Source organism: Leptopilina boulardi, unplaced genomic scaffold, assembly GCF_019393585.1.
Source record: "Leptopilina boulardi isolate dan_hultmark-lab unplaced genomic scaffold, ZJU_Lbou_2.1 LbouV2_366, whole genome shotgun sequence".
In the NCBI taxonomy this organism is placed as follows: Eukaryota; Metazoa; Arthropoda; class Insecta; order Hymenoptera; family Figitidae; genus Leptopilina; species Leptopilina boulardi.
The window spans coordinates 815703-832789 of NW_026137936.1; the positions used below are offsets into that span (position 1 = coordinate 815703).

The 17087-nt window shown below is 28.7% G+C and overlaps 2 protein-coding genes across 6 annotated transcripts in view; both read right to left on the reverse strand.

Moving 5' to 3' along the window:
* Positions 1-6040, reverse strand: part of LOC127286913 (protein sprint) — a 240967-nt gene extending 234927 nt beyond the window's left edge. For all 3 annotated transcript variants that reach the window (XM_051313554.1, XM_051313552.1, XM_051313553.1), the window contains exon 1: positions 5860-6040. The gene's annotated coding sequence lies outside the window, so the exon portion shown is untranslated. The remainder of the gene's footprint in view (positions 1-5859) is intronic.
* Positions 6041-6693: 653 nt separating this feature from the next.
* Positions 6694-17087, reverse strand: part of LOC127286919 (SH2 domain-containing protein 3C) — a 120215-nt gene continuing 109821 nt past the window's right edge. For all 3 annotated transcript variants that reach the window (XM_051313569.1, XM_051313568.1, XM_051313567.1), the window contains 4 exons: positions 13219-13363; positions 11359-11598; positions 9746-11255; positions 6694-7721 (listed from right to left, as the gene is read on the reverse strand). In XM_051313569.1, coding sequence (XP_051169526.1) covers positions 7390-7721; positions 9746-11255; positions 11359-11598; positions 13219-13363 — 2227 coding nt within the window. In that variant the 3' untranslated portion in view covers positions 6694-7389. The remainder of the gene's footprint in view (positions 7722-9745; positions 11256-11358; positions 11599-13218; positions 13364-17087) is intronic.

The window sequence follows — 17087 nt, forward strand, 5'->3', positions numbered from 1 at the left end:
TGCAAAACCTTCTTAGTATTTCCAGGTTTGTTTTTATAAAAAAAATTTTAAAAATATCATATCCAAATTAAAAAAAAGCTTAATTTGTTTATAAAAAATTGATATTTTTTTAATAAAAAATGAAAAAAAAATTTTTTTGTTAACATTTTTGAAAAGTAAAAGAAAAACTGAAACTTTTTTTTTCTTATCAAAAATTGAAAAAATCCATTTTTTTCGAGTTATCAGCCATTGAAAATAGGTCTACATTGAAGAAACTGAAATTTTGAAAATTCATAACTCAAAAATTTAAAAAAAATTAAAAAAACGTATCTCTTTTTTTTCACTAAAGAACAAGAAAAAAATATATTCTGCACTTTAAAAGTATACTGATAATACCAAAAAAATTTTATTTAAATTGAATAAACTGTATTTGAACCAATAATTTTTGTATTTAAAACAAATATCCTTTAATTGACTCAAATAATAATTATTTGATAGAAATAAATATTTATTTGATAAGAGTCAAGTAACCGATTATTTAAATCAAATAAAATTTCTTTTTCAGTATGTTTAAAAAACTCTGTCCACTTAATTTTATTAGCAAACTTCTTAACGTTTTATTGCATCCTCCCATTTTGCGGGATTAAATCTTTTTCACAATTTTAATGTAAAATAATAATAAATATTACAGTGATATCGTGTTAACATTTTAAGGTAAGTCTTTAAACTCATTTTAATGAATATATACTTCATTTCGGTAAAAATTAAACAACTTCCATAATCTGAAATGACGTTGCCTTGCAAAGATATGATTCTTGATTTTTAATTATTCATGACTAACGATACAACGTTTAGTGATATTATACAGTACTTGAAAAGAAGTTCTTCTTGAATCGACAAAAAAAATTGTTTCTTCTTTTTTTTAAAAAAAACTTAATATTTAAAACAAAAATTTTTATACAAAATATTAAAATTTTCTAATTGGAAATTAAATAACAAAAAATTCTTTTGCAAAAATAGTTATAAGATAGTTCAAATCATTTCATTTGTTTCAAATAAACATTTATTTAAAAAAAATTTTTTTTGTAGAAAACATATGTGAGCAAAAGAATTTTATTTCTAAAAAATCGACAATTTTTTTTATATGTAATGTATGATAATATTGGCGATTAATTTTTAATGCGTAAATATATTTAATATATATTATATTAAATTTATTTATTATTAATGATGCGTTAAATTCAACTAACTGAAAGAAAACAACTAAAAACAATTCTTTTCTCTTTTAAGTATGAAGCCAACGATTTTTATATTATTAGAGGTATCTCCACCCTCAATTGTTTCTGCATTCTGAAAAAGTCATTGTTTCTTGTCGTATACAATTATTGTTCTCTCGGCGTTCCTATGTTTTGTCTCGATTGCGAAAGAAAACTTCGGAAAACGAATATCTTTGTAGTCCCTTTGGAATTAACGAAAAGAAAACTTGACTGTTTTATTCAGTTTTAAAACTCTGTGCTTTTCAGAAAGACAAGTTTCTTAAAAACAGAAAATCAAATTTTCTCTAGTTTGAGTAAACTCAATGTAGTATATGCATTCACACAAAAATTTAATTATATAGATGTTTTATTAATATTATTATTACAATCCAGAAATAATAATATAAATAATTTTATTATTATAATCAAAAAAATATTCCTATGTAATAATTCTGTTTAGAATATATTTATACTTCATTACACTTTCGTGAAAAGGAAACTTGATTTTATATGAAGCATTTTATTTGAAAATGGATCACTAACAAAAAATTATCGTTTATAGAGCACATTTTAAATTCAATTCTTTTTATTCAAAATATCTACTCTAAAAATAAAATATAGGTATCTATTTAAAAAAATATATATTTCTAACCTTACCTTGCAATCGATGTATCATTTTCGGACACTTCTGAAAGAAAAAATTTACTAAAATGACAAAAAAAAGTTTAACGCACTCAAAAAAATTTTTGTTTACGAATTTAAAAGATTCGTACACTCTCGAAGCTATTCACATTTCTTTAAAGATATCAAATAAAAGACGGATAAGTGAAATATTTTAACGCAATGCTTTTAAAATTACAAAATTGACACTCACATTGACAATATCTAAACAGGTCGATACACGAATTGCAACTGATTGAATTATTTGGGATTTTCCAAACCACATTGTTATGACCTTCCGCTTAAGGTATCCTTTGTACTTAAATGTAAACATACCGCTCGGGATGCAGGTATAAAGGTATAATAAAATTCCCAAAATCCCTTCGACATATTATAATTTTATAAGCATTAACTATAAATACAATTTTTATTTGGGACATTCCACCGTGAGATTTTCATTCAATTTGACTTTGAACAGTTTTTTTTATCAAAATCTTTATGAAAAATAAGAAAATACGGATATATGGAATAGTTATAAAATATCCTTTCCAATAAATTTTGAACGAACTTTCTAAGAGGTTGAGAACATTGTTTATTTTACACTTAAACAATTAATTTTGCATAAAACAATGGGTAAATTTAAAGAATTAATTTTTTTATTTCATTTATTAAACAGACATATTTCATGTGTAGTTTTTTAATAAATAAATAATAATAAAAATAATATTTTTACTCCAAAAATACCATTTTTGCAGAAACAGGGAAAAGTTCCATATTTATCAGAGACTGAATTAAAAAAAAATCAATAATCGATCACTTTGCCCAGAAAGCACGTAAGCTTGCAGCAACTTGGCAAGCTTGCCGCGCAATATTGCCAACTTTGTACGGCAAACTTGCCGCAAGCTTCTAATGTCCCACTTGACTCAAGCTTGCATGGTAAGCTTACTGAAAGATTGCAGTGTATGGTTACTGCAAGATTGCACAATAAGATTATCGCAAGATTGCTCAGTAAGCTTGCACGGTATGCTTGTAGCAAGATTTGTGCAAGTTTGCCAAATAACCTTACTTTGAACCTAACAATTTTATTTTCTTTAATGTTTCGTCTAATTTATATAATAAAATTGTATAAATTAGACGAAATATTTAAAAAAAAAATTTCTTAGGTTCAAAGCAAGGTTATTTGGCAATCTTGCACCAACCTTGCTACAAGCTTACCGTGCAAGCTTATTGTGCAATCTTTCGGTAAGCTTACCATGCAAGCTTAGGTCAGGTGGGACATTTAAAGCTTGCCGCAAGTTTGCTGCAAACTTACGTGCTATTTGGGCGGTTTTGAGAAAAGTCACTTTTTAGACTTAATCGTCACATTGAATGCCTCAATTAGAGTAATTTTAATGACATAAATTTATATTTTAAAAGTGCTCTATATACATATATTATTGTTAGTAGTACGGTTTGAAATGGACTATCTCTTCTTAAATTTCTTTTTAAAATATGTATATATTAATTTTGATTTTAATGTAAATGTAATTATAATTCCTAGCTTTTATCAAAATTCTCATCTTTTTCCAGTCAACAAAATTTCATACTGTATACAAAAGTTGATCAGCCTCCGCCCATTGTTTCTTTTTTAATTTGGTTTCTAAATGAATATACAATTTCTACAATATTTTAATTGGCAGGTTGACGTCTTTTCAACTATTTATAAATAAGAAAACTTGAATACAAGTCAATTCACTTACCTTACTTTAAATATTAACTCGAATATAAGACGTTGAATATAATTTTGAGACAAAAATATAATTTAAAGTTTATTCCAAGTATAAAAATTCGAATGTGTTTACTTTTTAGTTAATATTCACCAATATTCTGCCGTCCCAACAAGAGTAGCAGTAACTACATTTTGGTTAAGTCACTTATTGGTGGCAGTGGCAGTGGCAAGTAGGTGACTCATCCTAAATGCAGATACGGTTATTCTTGTTGGGGCGGCAGTATTGAGGGTAATTAATAGGAAATATTATATCTACAAATGTAAATAATTAATAGTTATAGATTTTAATATTAATTAAAAAATTGTAATTTTGTATAATTATTATCCCAATGTGTATAACTTATTAAAAAGTAGTTTAAGGAAACCGCGAACAAAATGTGACGTTTAAGTTAAAGTACATATAGCATGAGTTCATTCATCGCGCACCAAATATGTGAAATGTGCGTAGGTTCCTTTTTTCCCCGGCACCTACACACTAAGACGTGAAAACTGGTTTCACGAAATGAATATATATATATATATATATATATACACTCCAAGAATTTTATATTCCCTTCACTTAACATTAATAGTTTATCGTGAATTTTTGCATCAAACTGGTATGGTTTTTTGATACATTTATAGATTTTAAATTGACCAATATACGCATACTTATACAAACGTCTTGTATCTTCTTTTGTAAAGAGTATTCCCTATAATATGTAAATTCCGATAATTAAGAAAATAAAGATGTGATAGTGTTTTAATGAGAAATTTTTTACTATTCATTTATTGACAAAGAAGGAACAGAATTTCTTATTACTAAAATATTTTTTTCAGGCAAAAATTTTCGAACTGAGATGATGGAATCAACAAAAATTTGTACATAGTTCAAATTCGAGATTAATTATTCATGATTCAAGTTTATATTGATCCTTTTGTTAAAAGGAATTTATTATTATTGCCTAATAAAATATGAATTTAGTTGATATTTTCAATTATTGGCAGAACTAAAACATAAAAGTTTAAATTAATAATATAGATAAGATATTAAATTAAAATTCATGATTTGATTTTTATTGATTAATAATTTTCATAAATTTTAATACATCAATTTAGTTTCCACATATTTTGTAACTTTAATATTAATTAATTTTACTATAGTTTCAAAATAGTTTTAAAATAGATTTAAAAAAGAAACACAAAAATAAATTTGAGAAAATTATATATTATTCATATATATATTTTTCAATGTATATAATTTTACCAAAAAAAGTCACCAATCATATTGGGTTTACAACTATAGGTAGTTTCTGTAAATTTGAATAATTATTTCTTTATTAATGAATACTTATTATATTCTTCACCTGTATTGTCGTGACAACTACATATTGTTGCGTTCACATTCTTAATGATAATTTCAATTCTCCTTCTGTTTACTATTCGTCAGTCGCAAACGATACATTCTTCACATTTTTTAATATTGATAATGAATGGAAATATATTTAAAATATTCCATATATACTCAATAATATTTGATCAAGTAACATCAGATAATGAGAATAAAAATAAAATAAGCAATAAAAAATATAATAATAATAATAATAATAATTTAAAATAGAATAATAGAAAAGCAGTCATAAAAATGAAATTTTTCAAAATGATTGCATTCGAAAATAATATTGAGAAAACTATTCAATAAGGATGCTAAACGCATTTCGATAACAAAGGCTTTTCATAAAATTTCGAGGAACTTGCACCATACGAGAGTGACTCAATTCCACGAATTCACTCTGACGTTGAATGTATTTTAATTCAAACACGATCCTGCACTTTACCATGCTTGTTGCAGTTTAAACTCCGACCATGACATTTTCTTTACTCGCGCGCAGATTTACAGCTTGCATGCGTACACATAATTATTTTATGAAATACTATTGAAATACACAAATTGCACATTTTTGCATTTTTCCCTTTTCTAGATAATTATTATTATTATTATATTCTTTCACTAATTTTTATTTAAATGAGTAAAAGATGTGGATATAAAAAGATTTATTGCAATATTAAAAATTCTCTTTTGTTAATAAAATAAAACAATTTTTAATTTGGTTAATTAAAATTTTATTTTTTTAAATTAAAATTAATTATTCTTTAGTTATATTGTAATTATTGTTAATTAAATAAATAAACTGTCGAAACAAAAGAATATGTTACCTTAAGAAGAATCGATAATTTTTAAAAACACTTTTCCATATTTAACAGAATTCACATGATAAAATCACTTTAAATTTATAAAAATTATTATTCAAAAATATATATGAAAATTTTGAAAAAATGTGATTCATCACCTGTTGCGCGAGAAATACACCACGAGATCGCGAGGGAAACTGAAACATATCATGCATATCAGAAGAGCACTGGCGACATCTCTTTCCTCGAACTATTTTCTATAATTCAAAATTTGTCGGTAATTTTTATTCCTTATAAAGAATTATTTTATTTATATTAAAAAAAATTAATTGTTAATTTACTTCGAATTCAGATACAAAAAAAAATTCAATTTCAAATTTCTTTTTCATTTGTAGATAATTTATCATCTGTTAGTAAGAAACCGATAGAAGAAAAGTTGAAATCTCCGAAATCTATTTTATCTACAGATGGTTCTAAATTTTTGAAAAATATCTCGGATCCCCTAATAAGCAAAAAAAAAAAGATTGCCTTTTGGTTTTTATTAATATCAAAAATAATATATATGAACTGCCGGATTAAAGAAGGGCACATAACCCATTTGAATTACATTAGTTACGTGCCCTTCTTTGATCCGGCAGTTCATATATATTTTCCAAAATTAATTAAATTATTTTTCAAATTAATATAATAAATCATTTTTTTTTAGTTGAAAAAGGTTAGATTTAAAAAATAATAATTTAATTATAAAAAATTTCGTATAATCCCTATCAAAAATTGACTACTGGCAAGGTATTGGTACTATTTAATTTTTGGTACGGATGTTTAAAATACAGAAAAAAGGACATAAATAGAAAAAAATTGCACATAGTTTTAGTATTATTTTGACTTTATAATAGTATAAACAAACATAAACAACATTTACAATATAATATATATGTATATATATTATATATAATATACAGTGAATTATTTTAAGTACACAATATTCCTGGTAACTTATTTGGTTGACACGATGCTCTCTTATTCTTTGGACGCGTTAAACTTTCGTATTGTCAATGGTGTTGATGTTGAGAGCACACGACATTTAATAAATTGCACCTTATACTTTCGATAAAATTGTATACGATTTTCTCTACAGTACAGTAAATCTCAAGATGCTATATTTTATTTATACATAAAAATCCTAAAAAACGAAAATGTTGTACAAAATGCGCAATTAGGCTTTATGAAAGTCGTTTGATATTTCTTTTTTTTAATTCCCACTAAATTACTTTTTTTTGTTGTTATCAAAATCTCTTTGTATATAATATTCGAAATTTTTACAGTGGGACATAATATATTTATATATTATATTTTATTAAAGATTCACATTATAGAAACACATTGTTTGCTTATATGCAAATAATGTAAGTACTGTTTCCCAGAGAATATTTTCAGTCATTTTTTTTTTTTTTTTTTTAATTGTCTTTTAATGACAATTTTGTGTGCGTAAAAATCCCATTTTTTGATCTTTTAGATAAAATGAGTCTTTTGTTTTAATTTAAAAAAAAAAATTCACGCTGATATTTCGGAAGCAGCGCATTTTTCGAACATTGCATCAAGAACTTGAGAGAATTTAAGGTACCTCTCTTCTGGACCTACTGTAGCCCCCCTACTACCCCATAAAAATTTTATATGAAATTCTGTACGAAAGGCGTCAGCGAGTAATTCATCACTTCGACAGCCATCTAAGGCTATTTCGGCATTTCTTCGAAAAAGGGGAAGATTTTCAGTTAATTTTCGAGATGCCTCGAGATGAGCCCAGACAATTGAGAGACCACAATCTGAAGCTGAATGTTCCCAGGGTGAAAGAATTGCCGCCGCTAAGCCTGATGGCGAAACTGTTCCTGTAAATTTCGATTTTGTTAAAAAAAAGAATGTCTATTCCTTCTTCTCTTTTTTTTTTTTTTACTCAAAAAAGTAGGCGTTAATTTTTCGTTTCCATAAATATTTGTTCAACTTTTTAATCTTACTTTCCATAAGTAATGATAACAATTATGTAAAAATAAGAAATGATAATAAGAATAAAATAAAAATAATGATTTCTAAATACGTTCACTGCGCAACTCTTCGCAAAAGCATAACCTAACCTCTTTGTTGACGTTGGGAATAAGCCCGCTGTATTTTGACCAATGAGGTAAGATCATTGTGTCATGCGCAGCCTGATTTTCTGCAGTAATACCCGCACAGGAATTGATGTTTCCTTAGTTAATGCAACATAGAAATACCGGCATCTCAACAGCAATACCCTCATTTACAATTATTTTTTAATTGATATTTTTAAATACAGAGAGTGCCACAATAAATCTAACTTTAATTTATTAACAAAATTTAATAATAAAACTTTCATCTGTAATTGAAATAACAACATTTGGTTATAGACAAGCTTTGCAAAGTTAGCCTACACTAAAAATTAACAGAATTAACCACAGTTACCCTATAATTAGAAAAGTATATTTTTGTTTTTTGAAAATTGTTTTCATTTAAAAAGACAATTAGAGCTGTTTAATAAAAAAAAAAAAACTTGTAAAAATCTTGATTGGAAATATAATATTTCCTAACTCATTCCTCGTAAGAGATGCCTGTATAACATTAAGACATAAAGCATTTGGCACCAACAACTTTAAAGTCAACAAAAATGCGTACTCCATAAATAACTGCAAATACAGGTTTCAACAGCCTGCTCTCTTATCAGATATTATGCATTCTGGGCAAAAGAAACGCAATTTCCAATATAAATTATAAATTGGAATTTTTAAAAAATTCAAAAGTATCTATGAACCAAAAAATTTCTATAAATATACTATTAAACTCAAAAATTGAATTGTTGAGCAAAGATTAAATGGTATTCTAATTTTTTTAAAAATATGCAAAATTATACAAAAATTTGTTTTTTCTTCTTTGATACGGTGTACCAAAACGTTTGAGAAATAGGGAAATAATATTAAAACGTAAAGAAATTAATTCGTTGCAGTAGGAAACTGGATTTTGCAGTCAAAATTTCCTACATTAATTGCAAATATTTTCTAGGATAGCGAACAATTTTGCTATGGCAGCAAAAAGTTCACTATAACAGCAAAATTGTTCTCTGTCCCTATATCAACGACCATATTTTGTTATATCAGCAAAAAACTCGCTGCCACAGCAAACTTCTTTTATGCGTACCTAATAAATATGAAAACCAACATTTTTCCAAATTCAGGCCTAGGATGCACTTTAAGATTTTAAAGTTGATCCTTTTATGATAAAAGGAATATTTTTATGTAAAACGAATTACTTTTAACTTTAATAGACTGTTTTGTCAGTGTAAGTTAATAATTTCTTTAACAAGATTATTTAAATTAAGAATTTCGGCAAATGGTAAAAAAAAAATTTGAATCAGACAATGCTAGGAAAAAATTCCAAAAAGTCGTACAATTCGAGATCTGAAAGTTTACTTATTTATTTAAAAATGTTTATTCAAAGGTTTATGGAATCGCTGAATCCAAATTTGTTGTCAGATTTAAAGAAAAATAAAAATGTCGAACAAAATTTAAATTGAAAAAAAAATTGTTCATTTCTAAACTTTGTTAATGATTCTAACTTTGATCCAATATGGTGAACTTATTTAAAATTTGTTTGTGGATTTCTGGGATCGCTGAATTTGAATTTAAGACAAAGCTTTATTTATATGTTAAAGCTCCAAAAAGAGTCTAAATTTCCCGTTCTTCATAAATTTATAATTAGAAATTTTTATTTTCAAATAAGTTTCAGTTGAATTTAAAATCTATCTTATACTTTGAAGATTATCTCAATTTTAAACTTCTCTAGAAATAAAATTTTCTATTAACCGTGTGACTAATAAAGTTTGAATAAGTATGAAACACATTACCTAGAATATCCTCAAGTCCACGTTCACCCAATAGAGCGATAGGCAGTAAATGTGGAAGTGTGGTATTTGGTGCCTGGGGATTATTGCATTCGTTCATTGCCCTCAAGGTGGGCCTGAGTTTTGCCTCAAAACTAAAAGCCTCATCAGTATATTTCTGTCGCAATAAATGCCAAGTGTTGGCAAGTTTTTGAATTTGGGGCAAACAGAGACCCAACATAATACTACAAAATCCATAGAGATTTCCAAGGGCAGTTTTTGTATCAATTGCAACTTTAATCCATTTGCTGATTGTTGTTGCACGTTCAATTGCATTTGCACCAGCCAATACTGTCACAGCCACCAATAATTTCATACACTCTGATCTCTCAATGAGATCTAATCTCGCCTGACGACCATGAGGCAGTGTCGCTAATTCCAATCCACTTAATCCACCACGACTTCCCATACCAGCGTTTAACGCTATCTCAAGGTCAATTCTCGTGAGGTGCGAGGCAAGTACCCTTGGCGCCGAGTCATGCAACATTCCAGAAACGCCTCTCAGTGCCGTTGGGTCCAGAGGTCGATGCTCACCAGCCGGGAGCAACAGTGTCGTGAAACCCTCGAGGTCAAGAGCAGTTGCTATTTCCAGAGTCGGTGCCGCCACCACAAGTTGCTCTTCAGTTGAGAGTTCATATTCGCTTGTATTACCGTTAGCGCCTTCATTCACATTATAATGACTTCGAATGACAACGCCTTTGATTGGTGCCGATGATGTTTGACTACCGGAATTATTTTCAAATTCACTGTCACCAGATCCGTTACCACTGTCGCTGCCCGACGCTTGATAACCATGATGGTGATGATGATGATGTAGATTATGATGATGATGATTGAGATGATTGAGGTGATTCGGAGTATAGGGAATTCGAGGTGGTTTTGGCGGTGGTGTTGGTATTTTTTGATTTGCCAATTGAAGATGATTTTGATTCGATTGTTGTTGTATTGACGATGCTGGTAATTGATGATGATTCAATTGATGTTGTTGAGAATTTGATTGTTGTTGAAGAAATGATTGTTGGGGATGTTGAATTATTGGATCAGAAATGACCCTGGTGATTTTTTGTCGTCCCAATGAAAGTGAGCAGGAGGGTGATTGATTTTGTATTTGGGGTATTCGTGGTAAGGTGCTTGATTGTATAGATGAATTTTTAGTGTTGGGAAGTTTGGAATGATCGAGGGTGTGCTGTTGAGGTGTTAGGGAATGGCTTCGTTGTTGTTTTCTAGGTAGTCGTGGCGGAGAACTTGTCGACAGGGAGGAGGAGGAGGAGGGACTAGAACAATGATTCCCTTGAGGAACACAAGTAATAGGTGCGGATCTTGGTCTTGGATTAATAATTCTGGCTCCACTTGCTTGACTTATTGGCCTACCACTACCAACATAGAATGTTATCAAGTCAGCGACGGTATCAAAGGCTTCATCCTCGAATTGATATTGTGCTCGTTCGTAAACAGTTTCTGGTTGAAGGACAACCTTGAAAAGAAAGAAAATGGGGTTTTGTGAAAAAAAGGATGTCTCGAAATAAATAAATATTGTCTCCATAAATATAGAGTCTGTGGGAAAAAGATGTTCGTACTTTGTTGATAACGAAATGAAGAGCTTGCCCCTTACAACGCACAGTGAGAACGTAGTTGCCGGGTTGAGATGCACAGTCTCGAACTAGGAAGTCACCCTCGTTTGGTACTTCAGCTTCAGCCCCTTTGCGACCTCCTCGAAGTGTGCTGCCATGGTACCAGGCATGAGAGCGCAAATCTCGAGGATCGAGCAGCCGGAGTTCCCTTTCCAATAGTTTACGTAATGTTTCTTCAGACTGATCCTGGAATAAAGTTTCTATTCTAGTTTTTCAATTATCTAGAATATAAAAAAAAAAATGTTTGACTTAGATTAAGACTCGATTTTCTTCTTTATTCAGTAATCAAGTGTACTCTAAATTCTATTACTTATTCTACTAACTTAATTTGCTATTAATTTTCTAACACTTTTCTAAAAATTCAATTTAATACAAAAAATAACTAGCAGATGAATCAAAAATTGACCGTACGCGAGAAAACAAGCACAAATGAAGAGTGTACAGCCTCTGGTGGACGAATAGTTAACTACAAACATACTCGATAGGCAAAGCTCGAGATTTTTACAAACACTTAACTTTCTCTGTGATTCTGTGGAGTAGCAATCGTATTATTATTTGAACCAGACCCTCGTTTTATTTTTTTAATGAATGCAATGCGTTAAATCACCATTCATGAAGAATAACATAAATAATAATTAAAGACAAATCTATAATTGTTGATGTATTTAAGACACTCGTTTCGTAATTATATCAATCAATAGTGAAGAGACAGAGAAAGAGAGTTTGTGTTAAAAGATCGGTTCAATGAATGCAACCTTGACTAAAAGATATATACATATAATAATATACCGCAAAGCTTCCGACTTTCTTATAATCAACAACCGTGGAATGTTCTTTTTTTCTGAACTGAAAGTGCGTGCGCTCATATTGTAAAAAATGACAGTGGTTTATATTCAGGATTTGGGGAAAGAGGGACAACCCATACTTTTGTCATGAGTCACGTGCGTCACTTGTGCTTTTCATACAAGTCACAAATGGAACGAATTTTTTTTTTATATATGAAAGAGACAAATTATCAAAAATGTACGAAGAATTTTAGGATGATATATATATATATGATGATGATAATAGTTTATATTGGTAATAAATAATAATATAAATTTTTATATAATAAACTATGGAATGATTCCTTTGTTTCATTATTATTAGAATAAAAAAGTTATTCTATTTTAAAAATCCTTTTATGTTTAATTATGAAAAGAAAACTGGTTTAAAATTCTCAGTTCCCTTAGGTTTTGAGTAATTGATTGAAGAGCTACCTTTACGCCCACTGTGATGCCTTCCTCCGTCTATGTCTTCGTTCTACGGTATATAATTATCGCGTAAAAGTTTATTTTCTCTCAACTCGGTATCGGAAACTGGATTTATTAGCTAGGCATGAAAATCCTCTCAGGTTAAAGAAATTCTACAAGAGGTTGACACCCTAAGGAATATAGGATATATATAGGTATATATATTCTGACACCTTAGAATAATACCTGTAATGTTATTGATTGTTTTCCCTTTGTTCATTTAGAAGAAGTAAATTAAAATTTGTTACATTTAAATTATTATTGAATTACTACTGTAAGAGTATTAAATGCAGTAATGTCAATATTATATTACACGCAGTAATATAATATAATATACCATTGTAAATGGTACAATCATCATAAAGGAGAATAATCGTGGATCATCACCTAAGGATGATGAGCAACTTTTATGATTAACATCGAGAAGTAAATTTTTGAATGCACAAAATTCTTGATGATCACTGTATATATATATATATATTTTTATAATAGATTAGTGAAGATTAAGAATTACCATTTTTGAATTGTTATTTTCCTCAGGCCTTTTTGGCAAGGGTCTTGATCGAAAAAGGCATGCGTCGTGCCCCTCTTTTTTTTCTTGTTCCTTCACCTTTTGGTCCTTCTCCTCCTCCTCCTCCTTGTTCTCCGCCCCGGTGATTCTACGAGTATAAAATAGTATCACCGGTACCACACGGCACACTCATCACGACTGTTGACGTTGATTATTGCGTTTGGCTTTTACGAAAATTAATAATTAGAAAAATTTTCAATGACAATGGAATTTTATTGAAATGGAAGGGTAGTAGTAGTATTACTATCACGCCCTGTCAAGAAAACAATAAAAAGAAGAGGATAGGGTTTGACCACGGCTCTCGACGAGCGCGCGCGCCCTACTGAACCATGTTCATATTCCACGAGCCCTCGCGACTATCAGGGACGTAATATTCTCAAGGCGCGAAACATTCACCTCGATCGAGCCACGAATAATCAGAATGCATCAATTTCCAAATATAATTAAAGAATATATTTCATTTCGAAAATAAAATTTGCAATTTCACACATTGAATTGTAAAATTTTTCACTTGATTAATAGTGTGTTAAAAAAAAAAAACGAAAGTTGATAATTATTAGATTTGTTGATTAAATAAAAGAAGGTAATAAATTTTTTTTTTTTTTTTAATATAGACAAGTGAATTCCTTATTTTTGGAATAAAGAGTTCATATATACTTCACTGAATTTAAGTGTCTGTCTTTGTTATTCACACATTGTGTATACGCTTGCGTCAAGTTGCCGGTTCTCGTTTCTCTTTTTTGGGGGAGGACGTTTAAAATGATCACTCATCGTGCGGTGAACTCGATATGTATTTAGTCACGGTGAGAAATTCCTTTTTTAATACACGTCTTAGATTCGTCGTCAAGTAGGATATAGCCTTCATTCTTGACACTTTAACCGTGATTCACGATGTGCGATGGTTATATGTGGAAAGAAAGTTATTGATCTCAAACTGTAGAGAAGGGTATATTTATGGGGGGTTGTAATGGGGGTTGATGGTGCGCTTGCGTATCGTGAGACACTGTTCGATAAGGGAGAGTATGTATATATATATAAGATGCACGCGCGTGCACGTGCACTTTTTTTTTTTTTTTTTCATTTTTGCCGGCCGGTTCTGACAGAGCGGAGAGACCCTTTAGACTTGAATGAAAGAGACTTATACATTTCAGTGTGCGCCTATTCATGTGGGTGATATTGCTAGTTATGAAGCAACACGAGGGTTACCCGCGAAAAGTTATATACTCTTATATATGATGTTGAAAGGTTGCTATTTTTGTCATAAAAAAAAGAAAAATTGCCCTAGACATTTTTTAAGACGTTCTTTTTTTATTTTTAGTAAAGATTTATACAGTGTCTTTCTTACCTGAAAAGAGTGAATATGAAATTTTGTTTTTGTTTTGGAAAAAAATGACCCAGAGAAAAAAGATACCACAATGTTTATATGATAAACAATTTTTAAAGAAATATATTTTTTTTTTTTTTTTTTTTTAATGAAAAATTCTATGAATTTTTGTCTCAAAAATATTTCTTGTATTTATTCATCAACAAATTTTAAAAAACAATTTTTTTAGACAATTTTTGCAATTTTTAATTTTATAAAAAATTTGTTTTCTAATCGTTGATTATAAAAGTTGCAAACTTCAAGAAGATATATTTGTTTTGTTTCAAACAAATTATCTTTGATTGAAAAAAAATTATTCAAAGAAATTTTTTATTTAATTCAAATAAATGTTTCTTTGATCCTATATATATAAATGTTAGAATTTCTTTGATTTAATGGACAAATTTCTTTTATTCAAAGACAGTTTCTTTGAAACTAAGAAGCTTTTTTTGTTTCAAAGAAAATTTTATTTTGAATGAAAGAAAACAAGTCGAAGAAATTGGTTTTTTTTTTAAATCAAAGAAATCTTTTCTCTAGGTGTAGAAGTTTGTATAAATATTTTATCGACGGGGGTGTCAAAATATATTTTTATTTGATTTAAATAAATTTTGTCTCAAATAAAAATTTCTTTGGATATATAATAATCATAAAAAGTTCCAGGAGTAAAAAAAATGTATAGATATAGAAAAATTTGTCAGAAATTTTTTTTCAATCAATTTTCCCGAAATGTTTTCGTTATCAATTAAATAGAATTGCAAATTTCAACATAAGTTTCATTTAATGTTATTTTTTTGTATATTTCGGCAAAATCTTTTGTAATAAATTTATTGATCAGCTAAATAATAATGAATGGAAAAAACAATTTAATTGAAAATAGTTTGTAAAGAGACGGTGTGTCTACATCAAAGGAGGTCGCTTCATCAGCTGGATAAATGTCCGCTTTACTGGCTTTTATATAGCTTCGTAAAAGGCGTGATGGCAAATTTAACGCGTTGCAATTGCTATACTGAGACATATATATATGCATATATATACATATATACATATCTGTATATGAAAATTTTTCATTTATATTGCATATAGTTATACACACATCTTAGAAGTATCTCCAATGATTGTACATCTCGCTTGTTCGCATTTGTGGTATGCGCCTTGGGCAGTCTAACGGAGCATGGAATGCCGCGGGTGCATTTTCTTGGAAACAACAGATTTTATGTATATATATATGTATATAAATAAAAACGAATATCTTGATCGACAATTTATCATGACTATAAGCAGCTGTAATCTTTAAGTGTTGTTAGAAAAAGAAATTATTTGCTTGCAAAAGTCAAATACATCATTATAAAAACTATAAATATATGTAAAATTTATGCTAGTAATAAAATTTTTTTAAAAAATCTAGTTGTAAATAATTTTATAATTGTACACAAGACATTGGGAAAAGAATTTTTTTTTCAGAAAAATAATATTGAAGAGGATGAGTTGCGTAGTGTATAAGATATTTTAAAGTTTCTTTTTTTTTCCTCCTCTCTTATAAAGGACTCCCACATTTTTACAACCATGAGAACTGGAATCTAGAATTAAATAGAGTGAAAGATAGATGTGGGTAGCTGATATTCACTATGGGTTTATATTCCTGTAATCGGACGAGGCTTTCAATTCTATTTTATTAGAGCGATGGAATCAGTAATAATCACAAATGATTCGTATCTTTGCCCCCTTTTTTCTCAAGAGTTCAATTTCTGTTCCTAGAAGGATTGTATATGTTTGGAATCAATTGAAAAGTCTAATTCATCTTCATTACATCATAAAGTGTAATGGTATTGTGCAATATAATTAATAGAAAGGACGTTTTTAAATTTATATTTATTATTAATTTAATTTTAAAAAAATATTTTTTTAAATAATTTTAGATTAAATATTTTTTTCCATATTTAAAGAAATTAATTAATATTCCAAAGATATTGTTATGTTTGCATTATGATTTTCACTTGAAACAAATAAAGAAAGAAAAACCATTCTTTTGATCTCGTTGTTATTTTTTTTTCTCAAGTGACATAATTAATAGAAATGTGTGTACAGTAACTGCTTTTAAAGCATTGCTACCATCCCTTTTACGTCAGTCAACCCTTTTTATTCTGAAGAATCTTGAAATCATAGACTCTTGTTCATATACGAGTGAAGTTAACTTTTTGATGGTAAAGATCAAGAGAAACCGGTTCGGTCTATACTCAAGCGGTTCCATTATACTCTCGCTCTGTATAGTTTTAAAGACGTGAGTTACAAAGTGACGTCACACCTTACTTTATATATATTCACTAGTTTCAAATTTCTATAAATGGAAATGTCGGCTCAAAATTACTATTCAAATAATAGTAAATCTTTTTGTTTAACTTAACACTTTTATAAAAATTTTTTTTTGATTTTAGATACAATAATTAATTGA